The following is a 20,580-nucleotide window of genomic DNA, read 5'->3' as shown; positions in this document are numbered from 1 at the left end:
CTCGATTTGACCTTCACTGAGATGAAGTATTTGAACGGCACACATGTGCCTGCTTTAAACAAATGATAACATGGCAGCTCTGAGAGAATGGCTCCAAAACCTAGTAAGCTGCCTTGCTGTCTACTGCATACAATGTTAGCAACCTTATAAGGGCAGCATTCTAACTAAAATGGAAACTTGTAAGTGACTGTATTGGAATGCTCTACATAACCAGTGACTCTGCATCATACAAATCCTCATTCACTCGCAATTGATCTCAATAGATTGCAACAGTGCCCACCCTCTTTGTCTTGGTACCGGAAGTTTTTTTTTGAAAGTCTTAATTAAAGCGTTCTTAGTCATGAACCAAACCTTCCAGCTCTGTGGAGAATCATGAGATTACAAGCTTTGAAAATTTGAACATTTTAAAAAATATAAAGGTACAAGACTGTGTACTTACATTCTTTCATGAGGGAATGGACTACAATCCCATGAAGCATTGCAAATTACGTAATTGAACTAAAATTATGGAAATATCTCATACTATTCATTTTGTAAAGTATAGAAACAATATATTTTAAGTTTATTGCAAAATGTTCAGATACATACAATTATATAAGCAGTTTGAGAGTGTAAGGAGACTAACTCGAGACTAACTGGATGGTCGCTGCAGAGATCGTTTGATTGGTGGAATGTTTCTCTTCAGGATCATGGGTCTATCTTTAAAGAGTTATAATTTATTATAAAAAAAATATGTTGCCTATTTAAAAAAAAAAAAGTTAACTTAACGTTAACCCGAAATATGTTGCATTCGAGAGTTTGCCATTAGCATGTTGTTAAACTAACAATGTGATGTTCTAAAAAGCATAACAATAAATAGCACTCACAAATATTGGATAAAACAGTTCTTCTTTGATTAGATTGCACTATTTTTGATCTATACTTGTGGTATTATTATTTTGGAATTAAAAATCAATTAAAAATATATAGGGATGTCCCGATACCGTATCTACTAGTATCGGAATCAAGTCCGATGCCATGCTCATGTACTTGTACTAGTGAACGTAAAAATGCTCAGATACCCAAAACTAATTTTTTTTTTTTTTTTTTTTATTATTTATTTATTTGACATGGACAGACAATTACATTGGACGAACCATATGCATTTGTTTAAGTGTTTTAGCACAAATGCTAATTTTCAACACCTGTCCACGGGAGGCTTTAAGAAATAAAATACAATAACAAAACTAATAAGCAAAATAATACTAAAAATACTAACAGAAAAGAATAGCTAAAATATACCATGTAATTACAGAGAGAAGAGAAAACAAATTTGCATGTTTAAATTATAAAGCAGAAGCATCAGAGTCAGCGAATATCATTAGTTATTCATGCGAGCACTGCTGTTTAGTTTTTAGCCATTGTTTAAGTCCTCTGTTGAAAGCTTTGCCATCGGTCTCTAGTTTTAAAACAGTAGGCAAAGCATTCCAGAGTTTTGGCCCCTTTACTGAGAAGGCAGACTGACCAAAAGAGGTCTTACACTTTGGGACTAAACAGTCACCTCTGATAGTGGCTTGTGTGTTCGCCCCCTGAGAGCTTTGGCGTCTACTGATTAATATAGAAAACTGTGGTGAAACATGATTATTTAGACATTTGAAAACCAATTTAATATAATTAAAATCAATAAAACTGTCAAAACCAAGAAGCTTATGCTTTCTTATAACATCACAATGATGCCATCTCATGGGTTTCCAGTCCATGATTTTTATTGCCTGTTTGTAAAGTGAGAGAATTGGTATTAATTTATTTGGAGAGATTTGTGACCATGATGTGACGCAATATAATAGGTGTGAGAATATCATTGCATGCATATATAGTTTTGCAGTGTGACAGGACAAATCCCTTCTTATAAACCGAAAACAATTTATATTTGGTCTGACCTTCTTGCAGATGTACTTAACATGATTATCAAATTTTAATTTTTTATCCAGAATAATCCCAAGGTACTTGACTTCATTGACTGCTTCTATTGCTTCATTTTTTATTTGTACCTCAAATATATCGCTAACCGACCTATTTGGTATAGAGAAACACATGGAGACTGTTTTCTTAACATTTAGCGATAGATGAGATAACTCGAGCCAGTTAGAGATATTCGTTAATGCTGTTGTCAGGTGTTCACCTGCCAGACTGGCTGTTTTAGTAGAAACATGGACCACAGTGTCGTCTGCATACATCTGAAAGTTTACGCCTGGACAGCATTTTGGTAGGTCATTTATATACATTGTGAACAGCAAAGGGGTAAGTACAGACCCTTGTGGTACTCCCATGTTGTTGGCTTGCAGAGGTGACCTCACCCCATTTACCCTAACACATTGCTGTCTCCCGCCCAAATAAGACCTAAACCACTGCGTCAAAGGCCTTTTTTAGGTCCAGGAACACCGCCCCAACAACATTTCCTTTATCCAGTGATTCTTTAATTTTATTGATCAAATAACAGTTAGCTGTTTCGGTGGAATATTTGTCTCTAAATCCAAACTGTAATGGATAAAGCAAGTGATTAGACTCTAAATGTTCCGCTAATTGCTCGGCGACAATCTTTTCCAGAACTTTTGAGACTACAGGAAGGATAGCAATAGGCCTATAATTGCTTGATATTTCCTTATCCCCGATTTGTAGACCGGTGCAATTATTGCTGTTTTCCAGCTCTCTGGGAACATATTTGTTTGTATTGATAAATTGACTAAATAAGTAACTGGCTCTAACAAACAGCTTTCATATCTTTTAATTAATGCAGCATGTATATTGTGCATGTCCTTAGACATAGAGTTACTCATGTTTACAATCACCTTTTTAACTTTATCACAGGATACCTCTTTTATACAGAAGGAGCCTGTGTGAGCATTGTCAGGCTCTTCAAGAGATGGCTCAATATATTTAAAATTACTTGCTAATTCTTTTACGGAGTTGATAAAAAAAGTATTAAAAACATTTGCAATAGCCACATTACTCTGAATCAGATTATGACAAAATTTATTTTTGAGTGTTTATGTCTACTTGAATTAGTTAGTCTATTTATATGTTGCCACATTTTAGAACTATTGCCACTAGCTTCTTCAATTAGTTTAGAGAAATAGTTAGTCTTTGCCTTTCGCAGCTCTGATACTACCTTGTTCCTCAAGCCCGTATAAATAAGGTGGTCAATATTAGTTTTTGTTATTAAGGACTTTTTAAGAGCAATATCTCGCTTTTTAATGATCTGACGGATGTCACTATTAAACCATGGAAGAGAATGTTTCTTGGGTGTACTTTTCCAGGTTTTTGTATGTTTACTTATTAGATCACTTAACACAGAGTTAAAATTGCTTGCGCTATAGTTTAAGTCTGTTTCTCTAATTACCTTTTCCCAGTTAACTTCCTTTAAATCATATTCAAAATTGGCTTCTTTAGATTTGGGGATTCCTGTTGTTATAATTGAATTTTTTGTATTATTATTGTAAAGTAAACGTTTTTTTAGTTAACTTTCTCACAATCAGTGTCATATTATGATCTGAAAGGCCAGTAATGAGATTATATGTTTTTGTTACTCTCTCTGGCCTGTTAGTAAAAATCAGATCTATAAGGGTTTCACTCTTTCTAGTGAGTCGAGTAGGTCTATCAATCAGCTGTTTGAATTTAAATTTCTCACAATAATTGTGATTTACCACTTTTAACCATCCAGTTAATATTAAAGTCCCCAAATATCATACATTCACAGCCATTGTCAATAAGAAAAAGAAGATTCTTCAGTTCATTGTAGAAATTCACATCGTGACATGGAGGATTATAAAGCACGACTATGTTAAATTTCATGTTTGGAGAGAGAATTATATTCAATCCCAAGCACTCCATGTTTACATTCAATTTAAGTTCTGAACTTTGAAAATGCTCCCTAATATAGATTAAAACACCCCCTCCCTTTCCTTTGGCCCTATCTCTCCTATAGCAAGTGTATTCTGGTAGGTTAATTAAGTCAGTAGGAACATTGTGATTCAACCAAGTCTCCCATATGCACAGAAAATCTAAATTAGAATCAATAAGTAAATTGTGAATCTGGCCTATTTTTGGCAATATGCTTCTGATATTTATATGTCCTCCCAATATTCCTTTGGGTTTTGTTTCAGAGTTCCAGATGATTGTAGCATGATTAACAGTTTGAAAGAGTCTTGACTTCCTCTGTTTCGACATTGCGCGATTTATTGCAGGTGTTTTGGCCTTCGCGGGACACTGTCTTTGTTGACTTTCATCCACCATCACTGACGGGCCATCATCAAATTGAAAATTTGTAGCTTGTATACTACATTGATCAATATGAGGCGCGTAACTCACCCCAGTGTCCATGATAGTGGTCCCAGACCGATCAAACTCCACTGCCGCTGTCGCCACTCCCGCCCGACACTCTGGGCCCGGAGCTTGCAACCCCAACCACCGCTCAAGTCCATCATGCTTTCCCAGAGCACCTGTTCGTTCACTGCCACCCGGCTCCGCGTCTCCACCAGAAATGGCCGGACCGGTCCATATACCCGACCACGCATCCCCTCGGGAACCACGCCGACGAAAACCCCCCTCTCCGACAGGCCGACACCCGGGGACAGTGCACACAGCTCCACCAGAAGAAACGCCCCCCAGCACCGGAGCCAAGGCGAGTAACGAAGATGTTTTAGATGTTATAACCGGCTGGAGTATCACTGCAGGTAACGCTGACTGCATCTGAATGTTTTTATGCGCTGTTGAGTTGGGCTCTGAATGGAAAAGTGGTCCAGGATTCAAATGAACATCTCCTGATAGTAGCAGCAGTAGCAACAGTACTTTGGCTGAAGATAAGCTATTCGTGCGCCGCTTTGTAATTGTGAGCGCTGGCTTAAAGACCTGCTCTTTGCCATCATTCAGAATCCGTGTAAAGGCTGCAGCGTAACCAAATCCAAAAAAATATAGTTGTGATTTTTCTGATAAAATGCCCAGTGGATCAATGATAAAGGGATGAGTCTTTGGTGGATTACCCATGAGTAAGACAGGCATCAATACCAAGACACCACAGGTGATGAGATACATGCCGGCATTACTTTGCGCATGTTTGCTTTTACTCCCACAGCTCCGCTTCATAATTCCATGTTGCAAATTGTTTAAAGGCCAGAGAATTACCTTAAAAAGTAATCTGAAAAAGCTTAAGATGGCAATTTTAAAATGTTTGTAAAATCCTAGCACATGAGTGGAGCCTTCCAAACCACCCAGTGGTAACGAATCCATCTTCATCATGCTAACACAGGGATTGTAAGTTAGTCATCCCCGTCTACCTGGATGAGGGAGGGGACAAGGGGAGGGAAACAGAAATAATAAAAATGGGGGGGTACTTCCTGTAACAGTGTAGTACCCCCCAAAAAAACACTTTAAAATTTAAACGAGAGGGAAAAGGCCAACGTGGAGCGGCAGTGAGAGAGACAGATGAAAAAAAAAACACTTACCAGTTCTCCGAGTTCTTGTTCCTCGGCCACACCTCCACCCTCTAACGGACAACAGCCTTGCCTCTCCGGGTGGATCAGAGGCAGTCCTCCAGCCCCTAACGGACGGAACGCCCCGCCACGTTCTCGGGAAACAGAAGGGGTCTCCCCCGCCCCTGGCAGCGGTCCTGACCACTTCCAGGGGGCCGGGCTCCTCATACCCCAGTAGATGGCCGAGGCTGCTCCGTTGGGGTGGATGGTAGTGGTGCGAACTCTACTACGCCGTATCCCTCCTCCTTCCCGGGTTTCGGCACCAGTGCAGTTCAATGGAAGGGAGGAGGCGAGAACCGGCTTGATAATATAAATAATAGTTTAATATAAAACTGAAACAAAAGACGAACACACACGACGGACATGTCCATAAACGATCTCTCTCTCCCGCACCATCCTCCGCAGTCGGCCTTTATCCCTCTCTGAGGCTTGATTAGCCTGATAAGGGACCGGGTGTGTATAATTATGACCCGGCACTGCCCTCCGCCCTGCCACACTAATGCTATCTGATGTACGAATGTCATTACATAAACATTCAGCGCACAAACCAAAATCACGTTATGTCCTAGTGAGATTATTTAACCACAAAAGCTACGATTTAATGAAATAAATATATAGTTTGCATGTGCTGTGTGCTTCAAATGTGAGTGCTTGTGAATGTGTGGAGCCGGTGTTGGGCTGACTTAAAGACACAAAGTACTCATACCTTTTAGAGCTCCTTGGCTCATACACAGAAAACACAATCATAAGAATCACACACAACTTTTTGTAGCAGACGACAGAGAGCAGAGCGCTAATTCACTTTTTAGCACGTGGCACATATAGACTACATATTTAATTTAATTAAATAGAAGCCTTTTGCGGGTTAATAATCACTTTGAGTCACATAACGACCGGCTTTTCAGAATTATGAAGCTACCATCATTGCAACAGAAACACCAAGAAAAAAAGCTCAATTTAAATGGAAAAAAATACAACAGAAATAGATCACTACTGTTGTAAATGGGGTTAATGGGAAAGTAGGAGGCGAGAACCGGCTTGACAATATAAATAATATTTTAATGAAAAACTTAAACGAAAAGACAAACACACAAAGGTGTTGGACAGCTGCCTGTAAATCTCTCTCTCTCTCTCTCTCTGTCCCACTGCAGTCTCCAGTCGGCCTTTATCCCTCTCTGAGGCTTGATTAGCCTGATTAGGGGCCGGGTGTGTAGCATCACGACCCGGCCCTGCCCTCCGCCCTGTCACATTCCTCCCTCGTTCTCTCAGACCGGGGAGCCCCCGGCATGACGTACACCCCCCAACCCCTTATCCTGAGGATAGGCGTGCTCTCCCCGTCTACCTGGATGGGGGAGGGGACAAGGGGAGGGAAACAAAGCAAAAAAAAATTGGCACGTACACGCCGTAACCACGATCATGCCAAATTAACCAAAGCATTTTAAAAAGAGAGGAAAAGGCCAACACTGCGCAGCAGTGGGAAAGAGAGAGAGAAAAAAAAACGTACTCGCCGGTTCTCCGATACGCCATAGATTGGTCCTTGGCCACTCCTTCAACAGACAACAAACACGCCTCCCCGGATGGATCGGAGGCAGTCTTCTGGCCCCTGGTGGATGGAACGCCCCGTCATGTTCTCGGGAATCAGAAGGGGTCTCCCCCGCCCCTGGCAGTGGTTCTCCCGCTCTAGGCGGACGGCCAGGAGCGACTTCTCCCTTCGTAGTCGGCAGCCGTTCGTCCGCTCTCAGGCGGCTGGTCACCCCGCCACGTTTCAGCGGCTGGTAGGGGTCTCTTCAGTCCCTGACAGCAGCCCTCACCGCTCCAGGCGGTAGATTAGGAGCGACTTCTCCCTTCGTAGTCAGCAGCCGTTCGTCCGCTCTCTGGTGGCCGGTCTCCTCCGTCCTCCGGCGGATGGCCATGGCTGCTCTGTTGGGGTGGATGGTAGTGGCGAGGACTCAACTACGGCACATCCCTCCTCCTTCCCGGATTTCAGCACCAGTGTAAAGGGATTAATGGAAAGGAGGATACGAGAACCTGCTTGACAATATAAATAATATTTTAATGAAGAACTTAACCAAAAACCAACAAATGTGTCGGACAGCTGCTCATAAATTTATCTCTCTGTCCCACTGCAGTCTCCAGTCGGCCTTTATCCCTCTCTGAGGCTTGATTAGCCTGATTAGGGGCCGGATGTGTAGCATCACGTCCCGACCCCGCCCTCCACCCGGTCACAACTGTATAGTTATGTAACTTTCTCTGTAATACTACAGGCCCTGTTTTAAGCACACATTGCCATAAGCACAAAGTCAATGGCATTGGCTATGAAGTTTAGGCATTTTCGCGTAAGCGTTGGCTAAGTGTAGGCGCAAGTGGGTTTGGCGAAATTGCCTGTGCAAGGCGCTAATCATGTCAGTGTAGGTTCTTCTCCATCACCGTCTTTCTCCTATTAGACAGTCCATTCTCTGTCAAGCACCAGCAATATAAACAAAGACAGTAGATTAATAAGGAATTGGTAGTGTAAATGGACTGTATGCAATTAATTGGAAGAATAGAAATATGGATTTACATTATTTTGTGTGTCCTTTTTAAAGGGACACCTTTTTTTAAACCCATAGAAAATGTAGTTCAGGATATGGATATAGGCTCTGTTAAATTATTGAGAATGTAAGTATTATTAATAATTAACGTCTTAGCGCAATGACCAAATTCGTAGGAAAATAGCTAATTGCGCTTTACGGCACTTAATTTACATACAATACACCCCCAGTTTGCACTTCTACATGCACAGATAGCGCAAACACTCCCACCCACGGCCATTTGTGCTTTGAGCTGGCACAAAAACTGCAGTTAGAATAAGCGCTCTCACGAAAATTTAATAAGACGTTGCACCCGGTTTTAGCACCTTACACAGCACTTTATTTACTCCAATGTTTCGACTGTGCTGTGAGGTTCTAGATAAAAGCACTTCATTTGATAAAAATAATAAAAAATTATGTCAGGATCATATAGTGATAAACTATTCCCAGCCACTATAAATGTTATTGCTTACTCATTTTACATAGATCTTTACTCATATCACATGGATCAATGGCTAGATCAATATTTTATTATGGATTTGATCCAGGACTGATGAACTGATTGAGTGTTTTGCAGCACTAAAACCCAAGTTGTATACAATCTGTGACATTGCTTGGGTTTTTCTTCATACCTCACTCACTGTTGATAAATCTGTCCTCTCACAACTTCAAGGAAGTTCACATGACTTGCTAATGTCATTATTTAGTGAGAGTTTGGCCTGAATAGTGAACACCCTGAGGGGAAGGGTGGTCTGACTGAAGAAAGGGGTCTTATTGAACTCATGCCACATTAAAGACGACATGTGACATGGCATGCTATTCATACTCTGACCTGAACTGTTTTAAAATAAGAGGGAAGTATTATTAACGCTGTTTGATCTAATTCTGTACATTCTCTTAAACAGGCTCAGGCCTAGAATGTTCTGTTTTTAGCCCGAAGTGGTCATTTAAAACACAACGCACAATTCTTTGCATTATTCTGTTAACAATGTACTTCTGTTGTTTATGTAAATTTGCACAATAAAGATGTGGGATGTAGGAATATTGCACTGGTAAACTAATGGACTTTATTGTAAACACTTAAAAAGTTTTGATATAATTACAAATAAATAACCTATGATTCTTAGCTTCATGAAGACATAGTAAAAAATTTATTAGACACCAATTTTGAATAATGTAATGATAGATTTGATAGTTTGTTTTGATTCCTCATTTTTTACATACTTCCACCCAGTAGTTAAACAGGAATAGGTTTAATTTCTATGGCCACAGACACACAGTGTCACCTGAAATAGTCATTTGAATGGAAATAAAGTTGTTTTAGAAAATTCCTCTTTTCTAGGCTGTCCAGTAAAAATAACACCTCTACGCTGCACTCTAGTTAAGCTTTTCCATTTATGGCAGGTTATATTGACACTAACTGTTTATTACATGTCTCTAACTAGCCTTTTCAGGAATTCCAACTGTCAACAACACCTAACAATTGAAATTGCTCAGGCATGCACACTTGCCTCTAAAACATAAATGCTGAGCAAAGAAACTGAATTCCTGAAATGAGCGCTGTTTACCTGAGAATACTGCACTGTAATTGTTTGGTTCAGTGCAATTACGCTTTAGACAGGACTCCAGGCAATATCACACCTACAATTTTATCCTCCACTGTTGAGATAGTGGGTTTGTATGTTATTAAAAAAAATTTGGGTTTTGGGGTAGTACTGTTTACTTACTGTGTGGCATGCTGTGGTGTCCAGTATATTACACAATAAAGAATAGTAGCCAAGGAATTTGATGAAGTGTAGTCTCTTTTGGAAACACATGCAATTTAAACCCTGGCCAAAGCAAAACATGAAAACATAAAATATAAACTCATATACAATGTGTTACATAAAAGTAATCTGGTGCTACCATGGTACAGTGATGGTATCAGATGGAAATACCATGGTACTGAATTATAAGCATACCTATGTGCCATGGTAGCTCTAGCATGGTAGTCTGAAAAAGAAAAAATGGTAGTATGGTACATGTCCAAAAACCATGTTTGTAACATGATACTTGTTGGTACTTCTTGCTAGTACCATAGTAAAATGATGGTATCGGATGGTAATACCATTGTGTTTTAATATATGCCATTGTATTTACATGTTACACCAAGGTACTGCAAAGAATACCATAGAACATGTGTGAAAAACCATGCTAGTACCATGGTACATTTCCAAACAACATGGTAGTACCATGATTGGTGTTTATTTGGTGCATGCCCTTTACTTTGTACGGTATCGTACACAGCCACAAATACCTGGAATTATAATGTCAAAATACAGTGAACCTGAAAGTTGCAACCACATTGCATGTAAAACTGTTTCATGGAAATAGAGCAAACTAAACTCAAGGACCTCCTGAGATCAGGGATAATTTGCAGTCTTCAACTCACATATACAACACTATATACACAGGCAACTGACGAAGAAAGAGTGAAAACACTTCATGTGATTGTTCTATGAGAAGCGCTCGTGCTGTGTGCACTCAGAGTGCCACTGAAATTCTTAACAAATAGAGATCAGATATGCGCATTGACGGCTTTTCTTTCATCTGTTTCTTTCATACAGTCAAATGTCTTTCTTCAAGTGCATTTCATTTCACATGTCACTCCGAGACATCTTATAGGTCACCCATCACAGTGGCGGGCAGATTACCAAAATTACCCACCACTGCACAAAAAGTACCCGAATTTGACTTGTGCTAATTTTATACCCTGACTGGCATAATAAGATACTTTAAGTTTCTTTAAAGGTTATCAGAATTCAGGACATTGTAGTAGCAGGCTACCATGTCCAAAAAAGTTAGTTCCTTTACTTTATTGGGCATATTTGTCAGGAAATAATGGAACATTGAGGACATTCCTTAGATAATAGGGGAAAAAAGGCTCTTTGAGAGTTTTTCTTTTTAAAATGGATTGTCCCATCTGGTGAATGTACAGCCATTTAAGCAAAACTCAAAGTAATAAGTGGTTTTTCCCCTGAGGAGCTAGTGCTTTATTCGGCAAATGCATCTCCTACAGGGTTACAAAACCATTTATAGGTATCAGTGCCAGATCCACAGTATGGAAGAACCCCTACAATTATGCCTCTACAAATAAAGAGGGTTTATGTAGCCCAGACATATATGTTTTTCTTTCAGTAAATAATTGTGACCTATTACCTACTTACACCTATTAGACATAGAAACAGAGGGGCATAAAAGAAACTACAGTGTGTAAAACCATTCTCTATTTTTAGTGTTTTCTTCAAATGAATCTGTTTGCCTTTGCATTCAGCATAAGTCATTAGATTATCGTTCAAACAAAAATAAATAATAACAGTGAAAAAGAGAATATATGTATGTACATTTATTCCATTGCAGGTAAAGTGGATTTTCCAAGAAGAAATATCCCATAATTCTCCACTATAGTGGGTGATTTAATGGGAACAGAGAAGTGAACGTCCCATGCTGTCCTCTCACTTGAGACTTGTGCGACACCATTATACCATCGCTAAGTAGACAGGGGACCCTAATTTATTAATACTCAGGATCAGATAGCACAGGTCAGAGTTCAACAAACCCATTATCGCCAACATCTTATCACAATGTACCTATATTATGCATTATGTTCACATACAATGTTTACTTTGGAATGCATCTTTGGCCCCTGGTGATAACATTTGTGATTAAAAATAAGGAAGACTACCTCATTCTGAACTACAACATGATTCATGCACTGTGTATTGTCTAGACAAAAGATTCCATGAATGCATGCTTGAACTAATGTGATCTCTTTCTTTTTATATTTCCAGAAGTCCCCTGAACTCTCAGAGGATGACAGTGAACTGAAAAGAGAGAGAAGCCTGAAGACTGTCAGTTTTTTGGATTTTGTGAGTGTGATATCTGGCGACGAGAGTGGCATGGAGCTAGAATCTCAGACTGAGAGCCAGCAAAGTTATGCCAACCCTGGGCAGAACAGAATAAGACACAGGGGAGAAGGACTGGACAGTGAAGTTGCCCAGGAAATCCTCTACCTAGATGAGGTCATTGAGGCCAACTGTTGTGACAGTGGGGCCGAAATGACCACAAATGGTTCGAGTTCCCCTGAGATTAAGCCAATTAGGGTGGATGGAACTGGACCATCTGTTAATACTCATGACACATCTCCTATACACAATCATGAAGTTGTTTCAGAAGGGAAAAAGCAAACCACTTTTGTTGATGACAACTTCAACATCAAGCCCAATGGTCATACAGCAATGATGGGTAACAACTGTGCAAGGTCACCAGAGTCACCGAGGACCACAGACAAGAAAGAGGCACGTTTTGAGCTTAGACCATTTCACGAGGAGAAAAAACCAGCAAAACTATTTGACACTCCAAAAGAGAAAGAAGTTCGGGTGAAGAAGGTCAGACCTTCAGAGGAGGTTGCAGAACTAGAAAGGGAAAGGCTTGAGCTCATACGGGGCCAGGCAGTCAAGAAAAATCCTGGAATTGCAGCAAAATGGTGGAACCCTCCTCAGGAAAAGACACTGGAAGAGGAGCTGGAGCCAGATCAACTGGAGTCACTCAGAAAATATGAAGAGCGGAAGCAGAGGAGACCAGACACCCACCGTATTCCACAGGCTGTACCCAGACAACCAACTTCCTTTATCCAACCAGAAGTAGGAAATAAGCAGGATGTTGTCACAGAAGAGATCGACTTTTCTGCAGCACGCAAACAGTTTTTGCAGATGGAGCACAGCAAGCAGGCTGCAGCTTCAAAGAAGAATGTGGCACCACAGCTTTACTCTGCCAAACCTTTCTTCAGGCCTCAAGAGGTCATGCATATAGAGAGACCATGTGGTTCTGTCACAGCTGCCAATCAAGAAGGGGTCACATCATATGATGATGGTGATGATGAATTTACCACAGTCAAAGCTGAGAAGATTTATTGCTGCTCTGGAGAATCCGCCATACCAACCAAAGATGGTTTGGCTCAGAATGAGATGAATGATGATTTTACTTGTGCTCGGGCAGTGATGACGTTTGTGAAGGATGAGGATTCTGATTTGTGTCAACGTTCTTTGAACAGCTCCTACCATATGGAAGAAATTGACTCTGGGTTAGATGACCTGTCGCTACGGTCTCAGGACACCACTGTACTTGAGACACTATCCAATGACTTCAGCATGGACAACATAAGTGACAGTGGCGCGTCAAATGAGACCATGAGTGCCTACTTGGAAAACTCTCTTGGGGAGTATTCCTTCCCCTCAACTCCAATGGCCACTACACCAATCAATGGGAAACATGAAAGTGATATCAAATCTCCAAGTGAGCAGTGTGGTTCTTATCAGGGACATGGCTTGATGGAGGAAGAGCTGGAATACCATGCTGGTATTCTTGTCCAAAATGCTATCCAGCAAGCCATTGCCCAACAGAATGGAAATTGGGAGCCACTTCAGTCTACCCAACAGTCATCTCCAGTCCCAGAAAAACATGTAGAAATTGTTCCATTTCAACCTCAACTTCTCGAGGAGAAATGTTCTTTCATGCCATCTCCTAACGTGCCATCACCTCAGGAAGAGGAGAAAACCATCACTCCTCAAATTACTGTAGTTCAGGCAGCCCCAGTTTTGCCAGTGAACACTTACAAGCCTCCTAGCCCCTCTCCACCACCAAGTGAGAAACCAGAATTCAGTTATTTCAGTAAGTACTCTGAGGCAGCAGAGCTCAGGAGCACCGCAGATGTTTCTCGTGCTCAGAAAGTGGAAGTCACCTCAGGGCCATTCAAGCTGCGATCACGCAAGCAAAGAACCCTGTCCATGATCGAAGAGGAGATTCGGGCAGCCCAGGAGCGTGAGGAAGAGCTGAAGAGACAACGAAAGGCACAAACCTTGTACCCACCCCATACACAGAAGCAGAAGACCAGCAACCAGCCAAGCAAGTTAGTCCTTACTGGGAAGACAGCCCCAGGTATGATATATGTAACTTTTACAATTTGTAATCACAACAGCATTACTTAGAATAAAGTACATGGTACAAATTGTAATACATTTTTAGCCATCTCGCAATTTATGCCTTTGAAGAGAAGATGCAAATATGCAAACACTCCTGTAGAACAAATTGCAAGTGGTTATGTAGGTGTTGGGGAGTAACTGACTAAAGGTGTTTTCACACTAGCACTTTTGATGTGCACCCAGGTTTGTTTGACATCATAGTACGGTTTGTTTAAATGATGTGAATGCTGTTAACCAAACTCTGAACCACACCCGAGTCCACTTGAAGAGTTGGTCTGTGATACGGTTCGCTTCTGATATGAATACAATCTCCCTCAATTGTGGAAGTGAACCACTATTGTTGATATATAATCTAAGTCAGTGTTTCTCAAACCGATCCTGGATGCCCCCCGGCACCGCACATTTTGCATGTCACATTTTCTGACGAACCCAATTTAAGTCTTGGAGTCTCCACTAATCAGGAGAATCAGGTGAGTTGGATTGAGGACACATCCAAAATGTGTAGAGTTGAGGGGCCTCCAGGACAGATTTGAGAACCGCTAATCTAAGTACTATAAATTGATGTCTTCTCGAGTTGTTACCTAGTAACAGTGGTAAACGTTTGGTTACGTATGTAACCTCCGTTCCCCGAGGGAGGGAACGACACGTTGTGTCGGAGAAGCGACACTAGGGGTCTCTCTTGAGTGCCGATATTCACCTCTGATCTTATTGAAAAGGGCCAATGGGAGTTGGCAGTCAGTATTTGCATACCCCGCCCCCGGACATACGGGTATTTAAGCGGGGCAAATACGGGAGTTCATTCAGGATTTTTCTGAGGAGCCGGAAATGGTCCGGCCACAACAGTGGCTCGGTTCAGCGACATGGCGGAGGAAAGACACAATGTTTCGTTCCCTCCCTCGGGGAACGGAGGTTACATACGTAACCAAACGTTCCCCTTCTGTCGCTCTCTCCACGTTGTGTCAGAGAAGCGACACTAGGGGACCCATTCCAATCTTGCCATCCGCTAAACCTTGTACGTGGACCGCCGATACAGAGGCGGGCAGGGATTTCATCCAGTGCCACGCATCATCTGTACCTGGCTGCACGTACCCTTCCCCAATGCCCCATAAGAACATCGGAGTCCTTCTAGTTACCCTGGGAGGGGAACAAGGCGATGTTTGCCAACATGGGAACGGGCCAGCCAGGCTGGGCCTCTTTTCTCTATATGTTTCTCGCATAGAGCAATCACGGCCGGGGCCCTTACACGCATATAGGGAAGGGGGTCTTACCCAGACCCTGCGGAGACCACACCTGCCCTTTTTCTTGGGGAGAGTCTGGTGCTCTGTGTGCGGTCCAGGTAAATGCGCAGGGCGCGCACTGGACACAGCAACGAAAGGGCTGGGTCTGCCTCCTCCCGGGGCAGAGCTTGCAGGTTCACTACCTGATCTCGGAATGGTGTGGTAGGAACCTTGGGCACATAGCCCGGTCGCGGTCTTAGGATCACAGACATATCTGCCGGACCGAACTCCAGGCAAGTGTCGCTGACAGAGAACGCTTGCAGGTCCCTGACCCTCTTAATGGAGGCGAGCGTGATCAGCAGGGCCGTCTTAAGAGAGAGGGCCCTGAGTCCAACTGATTCGAGCAGCTCGAAGGGAGGTCTCTGGAGTCCTGCCAAGACTACCGAGAGATCCCAGGAGGGAACTAGGCCTGGCCGGGAGGGATTCAACCTCCGGGTGCCTCTCAGGAACCTGAGGATCAGGTCGTGCTTACCCAAAGACTTGCCATCTACAGGATCGTGGTGGGCGGCGATAGCGGCAACATACACCTTGAGGGTGGATGGGGACAGTCTCCTGTCCAGCCTCTCCTGTAGGAACAGAAGCACTGACCTAATCGCGCATCTCTGCGGGTCTTCGGCTCGGGAAGAACACCAATCTGCGAACAAGCGCCACTTTAGGGCGTAAAGGTGCCTGGTAGAGGGGGCTCTGGCTTGGTTGATGGTATTCACAACAGTCGCCGGTAAGCCGGCTAGCTCTTCCGCGTCCCGTCCAGGGACCAGACGTGGAGGTTCCAGAGGTCTGGGCGCGGGTGCCAGAGCGTGCCCCGTCCCTGAGAGAGGAGGTCCTTTCTCAGGGGAATTCGCCAGGGAGGAGCTGTTCCAAGCCTGAGTTCCGAGAACCAAGTCCGAGTGGGCCAGTAGGGGGCCACCAACGTGACTTGCTCCTCATCCTCCCTGACCTTGCACAGCACCGGTGCAAGAAGGCTCACTGGGGGAAATGCGTACTTGCGCAGCCCCGAGGGCCAGCTGTGTGCCAGCTGCCTGTCCCGAGGGGAGCCTCTGTTAGGGCGCTACCAGAGCGGGCAGTGGGAGGTTTCCTGGGCGGCTAACAGGTCTACATAGGCCTTGCCAAACCGCTCCCAAATGAGCTGGACCGACTGGGGTGAAGCCTCCACTCCCGCCGGGCAGGCGTTGTCGTGATAGCGCGTCCGCCATGACGCTGAGCTTGCCGGGATGTGAGTGGCACGCAGCGACTTGAGTCACTGCTGGCTCCATAGGAGGAGAAGGCGGGCGAAGTTGTGACATGTGGCGGGAGCGTACGCCACCTTGGCGATTTATGTACGCCACCACCGTGGTGCTGTCCGATCTCACGAGGACATGTTTGTCCCGAACTAACGGGAGGAACTTCCTGAGAGCAAGAAGGACGGTCAGCAACTCCAGGCAATTGATGTGCCAACGCAGCGGGGCCCCTTTCCAACGGCCCGCTGCTGTGTGCCCGCTGCACACGGCACCCCACCCGGACCGGGAGGCGTCGGTTGTGACCAGGACATGTCGGGACACCTGCTGCAGGGGCACTCCTGCCCGTAAAAAGCAGAGGTCTGTCCAGGGTTGGAGTGTTTTGAGGCAGGCGGGGGTGATCCTTACCCGATGCATGCCGCGGTGCCATGCTTGTCTCGGGACTCGAGTCTTGAGCCAGTGCTGGAGTGGTCTCATATGCATCAACCCCAGCGGCGCGACCACCGTGGAGGACGCCATATGCCCCAGGAGCCTCTGGAAAAGTTTTAGAGGGACCACTGTGCCTGGCTTGAAGGAAGCGAGGTAGTCCAGCACCGACTGAGCACGCTCGCTCGTGAGACGTCTAACTCCAACCCGAGAAAAGAGATGCTCTGAACCGGAGTGAGCTTGCTCTTTTCCCAGTTGACCTGAAGCCCCAAGCGGCTGAGGTGCCGGAGCACCTGGTCTCTGTGTGTGCATAGTAACTCTCGAGAGTGTGCTAGGATGAGCCAGTCGTCGAGGAAGTTGAGAATGCGGATGCCGGCTACTCGTAGCGGGGCAAGGGCCGCCTCTGCGACTTTCGTAAAGACGCGAGGGGACAGAGACAGGCCGAAGGGGAGGACTTTGTACTGAAACGCCTGGCCGCTGAACGCGAACCGTAAGAAGGGTCGGTGTCGTGGCAGAATTGAGACGTGGAAGTACGCGTCCTTCAGGTCCACCGCTGCGAACCAATCTAGATGCTGAACGCCAGCCAGAATATTTCTCTGCGTAAGCATTTTGAACAGGAGTTTTAACAAGGCCCGATTGAAAACTCGCAAGTCCAGGATTGGTCGTAAGCCGCCGCCTTTCTTGGGTACAATGAAGTAAGGGCTGTAGAAACCCTTCCTCATTTCGGTTGGAGGGACGGGCTCTACCGCGCCCTTGGCTAAGAGGGTCGCGATTTCCATGTGCAGGGAACTGGCGTGCTCGCCGTGTACTGCGGAAAAGCGGACGCCCCTGAAGGGAGGCGGGAGCCGGGCAAACTGAATTGCGTAACCGAGTCGAATGGTCCGGTGCAGCCAGCGTGATGCGTTGGGAAGTGAAAGCCACGCTTCCCAGCTCTGCGCTAGGGGCACCAAAGGGACGAGTATTTTGGACGTACCCGGCGGGGCCTCGCAGCAGGGCGGAACAGGTAATGCAGCGTCGGGCGGCTACGTTGCGGCCTGAGGCTGAGGTGCTGAGAATAGACTCAAAGCACTTACCTTGCTCCGCGCACCGGCAGGGGTGGGTTCTTGACTGAGGAGGAGGTCTGCTGTTGGCGTCCTCTGGACTCGTCTGAACCGGCCGGCCGGGGGACAGTCTAGGGCAGGCGGAAGGCGGGATCGCCGCGTCCGGTGTACCGGGACTGTTGTGATCTGAAAGCACATTGCCGTGAAAACGGCATTTGCGGGCCAGGTGACCCAGAGGCAAAGGAAATAGCTCTTTTATTGAGAATGTGGGTACCACATCCCCCGCCAGGGGGTGTGGCAAATGAAAAAACAAAGGATTCTCCTCCCGGCCCTCCACCGGGTGACGGAGCGGTCTTACCACCTCCGGAGCTAACGTCTTCGGCTCTGGGTCGGCTGTCTCAGGAATGCTTGGGAGCCTTCCGGGTCCTGGAGGGGGTTCGTGAGATAGGGGGCGTGCGCCGCCTGCGGAGTGCTCGACGCTGGGGCTGAGAGCTGGGCCCAGGTTGAGGCGGAGCAGGAGCTGGTTTCCTCGCAGGGGGACGCCTCGGCGGGCAGACGGGGCAGGGCCCGTGAGCGGCAGGTCTGCGGCGGGGCATGATGTGCGAAATGGCCTCCGTCTGCTTCTTCACCGCGGAGAACTGTTGGGCGAAGTCCTCGACGGTGTCACCGAAAAGGCCAATCTGGGAGACAGGTGCGTCCAGGAAGCGTTTTTTGTCAGCCTCACGCATCTCGACCAGGTTGAGCCAAAGATGGCGTTCCTGGACCACTAGGGTGGCCATCGTCTGTCCGAGTGCCTGCGCTCTGGCCTTCGTCACTCTCAGGGCGAGGTCGGTCACTGAGCGCAGTTCCTGCAGCACATCAGGATCAGGTCCACCCCCCTGCATGTTTCTGAGCGCTTTGGCCTGGTGGACTTGCAGGAGGGTCATCGCATGCAGGGCGGAGGCAGCGCGTCCAGCCGTAGTGTAGGCCTTCGCGTTAAGCGAAGATGTTGTCCTACAGGGCTTGGATGGGAGTACGGGGCGACCCCGCCAGGAGGTAGGGCTACCGGGGCATAGATGGTGCGCAACTGCCCTATCAACCTGGGGAATCGCGTCGAAACCCGTGGCGCTCTCCGCCGTCGAGGGTGGAGAGAGTGGAGCGGGTGGCACCTAGACGAGCGGAGAGCGGGGCTCTCCACGTAGACGTCAGCTCATCATGCACCTCTGGGAAGAGAGGGACCGGGGGGATGCGAGGCCGCGAACGGCGCGCTGCCCCCAGGAACCAATCATCCAACCGAGAAGGCTGTGGGGAGGATGGAGGGTTCCTACATCCAAAGTAGTGATGCTACTAAATTAAGTAAATTATGTAGCATGGCAGCAGCTTATTTCTGACAGCTGTTTAGTAATGAACTACTTCTTCCAACACATGATAGTGTAATGTTGGTATTTTGCTCTTTTTTTTTGGCCACATTTTCTTGCACCCATCTTCTTTAGAGCCGAGGCAATAATCAAATGCCCTCTCTAAATTCTTGATCAAACATCCCCTCTCTCTCATATGTACAGTTCGGAAATCTGATTAATTGCTTATTGTAAAATGTAAATTGGCTGTAAATGTATGTATTTAATACTGTCACCTCAATTTAGAATTGAATTTATTTACAATTTAGTACCAGATAAATATTGCTCTGATTACAAAGATATATCAGATGATTTTATTTATTTTATAAAGACATTAAATACTGTACAGTAGCTTCAATGTAGTTATCTACATTTTCTTACTGCTTAGCTACACAAGAGTAGCTTGACTGTAGTTAAATGCTTCATTTAAATTATGTGTAGCTTTTAGATGGGCAAGCTACTGTTTCAAAGTAGCTTCCCCAACACTGGTACACTATGTTTTGTAGACTTAGTGGCTAATCGGGGGGGCTGTCACAGGACACCTGTTTGGCTGTATCTTTGAGCATGTTTACATGCACACCAATATGCTGATTACTGCCAAAAATCAGGTTATTCAAAAAATCTGACAAAGCAAGGAAAATGCTTTTACATGAGATTTGAGATAATCGCATTATTCTCTGCTTTTGTCGTCAAACCATGAAGAGACATGCGCTCAACACGTGCGCACATTGGATCAGACGGTGAGAACACCGGTAAAGTTGTTTACATGCATAATGGGCAAAAATCTACCTTTGTCTGCCGGTTTATTCTTACACCGTTTATGATCTTACACCGATAAAGGGATGCCGTTTATTGCATTTACATGACCACACCTGTTCTTGGCATATTAAGCATAATTGGTGTAAGAACGTGCATGTAAATACGCTCTTTGTATGACAAACCACACAAGATGCTAATTAGTACCCATAATCATATTAAAATGTTCTCTATAGTTTTTTTCATGAATAGCACCAATTAATTTTGTACTCAAGTCTGTAATCAGTGCATCTACCTGATGATGTTCGTTTATATGCCTCATATCAAAAGAAGTTTGTCATCTAATGCAAACCACCAGCTAATAATTGGACATAATTGGTTCCGTATATCTGGC

General features: G+C 44.8%; 1 protein-coding gene across 6 annotated transcripts in view; it reads left to right on the top strand.

The window, feature by feature from the left end:
- The window catches only part of LOC127636527 (paralemmin-2), a 128,134-nt gene that overhangs the window by 94,613 nt on the left and 12,941 nt on the right, over positions 1-20,580 (top strand). For all 6 annotated transcript variants that reach the window (XM_052117078.1, XM_052117079.1, XM_052117083.1 and 3 more), the window contains one exon: positions 11,908-14,053. In XM_052117078.1, coding sequence (XP_051973038.1) covers positions 11,908-14,053 — 2,146 coding nt within the window. The remainder of the gene's footprint in view (positions 1-11,907; positions 14,054-20,580) is intronic.

This window comes from Xyrauchen texanus, chromosome 44, assembly GCF_025860055.1.
Source record: "Xyrauchen texanus isolate HMW12.3.18 chromosome 44, RBS_HiC_50CHRs, whole genome shotgun sequence".
NCBI lineage: Eukaryota > Metazoa > Chordata > Actinopteri > Cypriniformes > Catostomidae > Xyrauchen > Xyrauchen texanus.
Note: the sequence above shows the minus strand (reverse complement) of the source record. Positions and strands in the feature narration are given on the sequence as shown.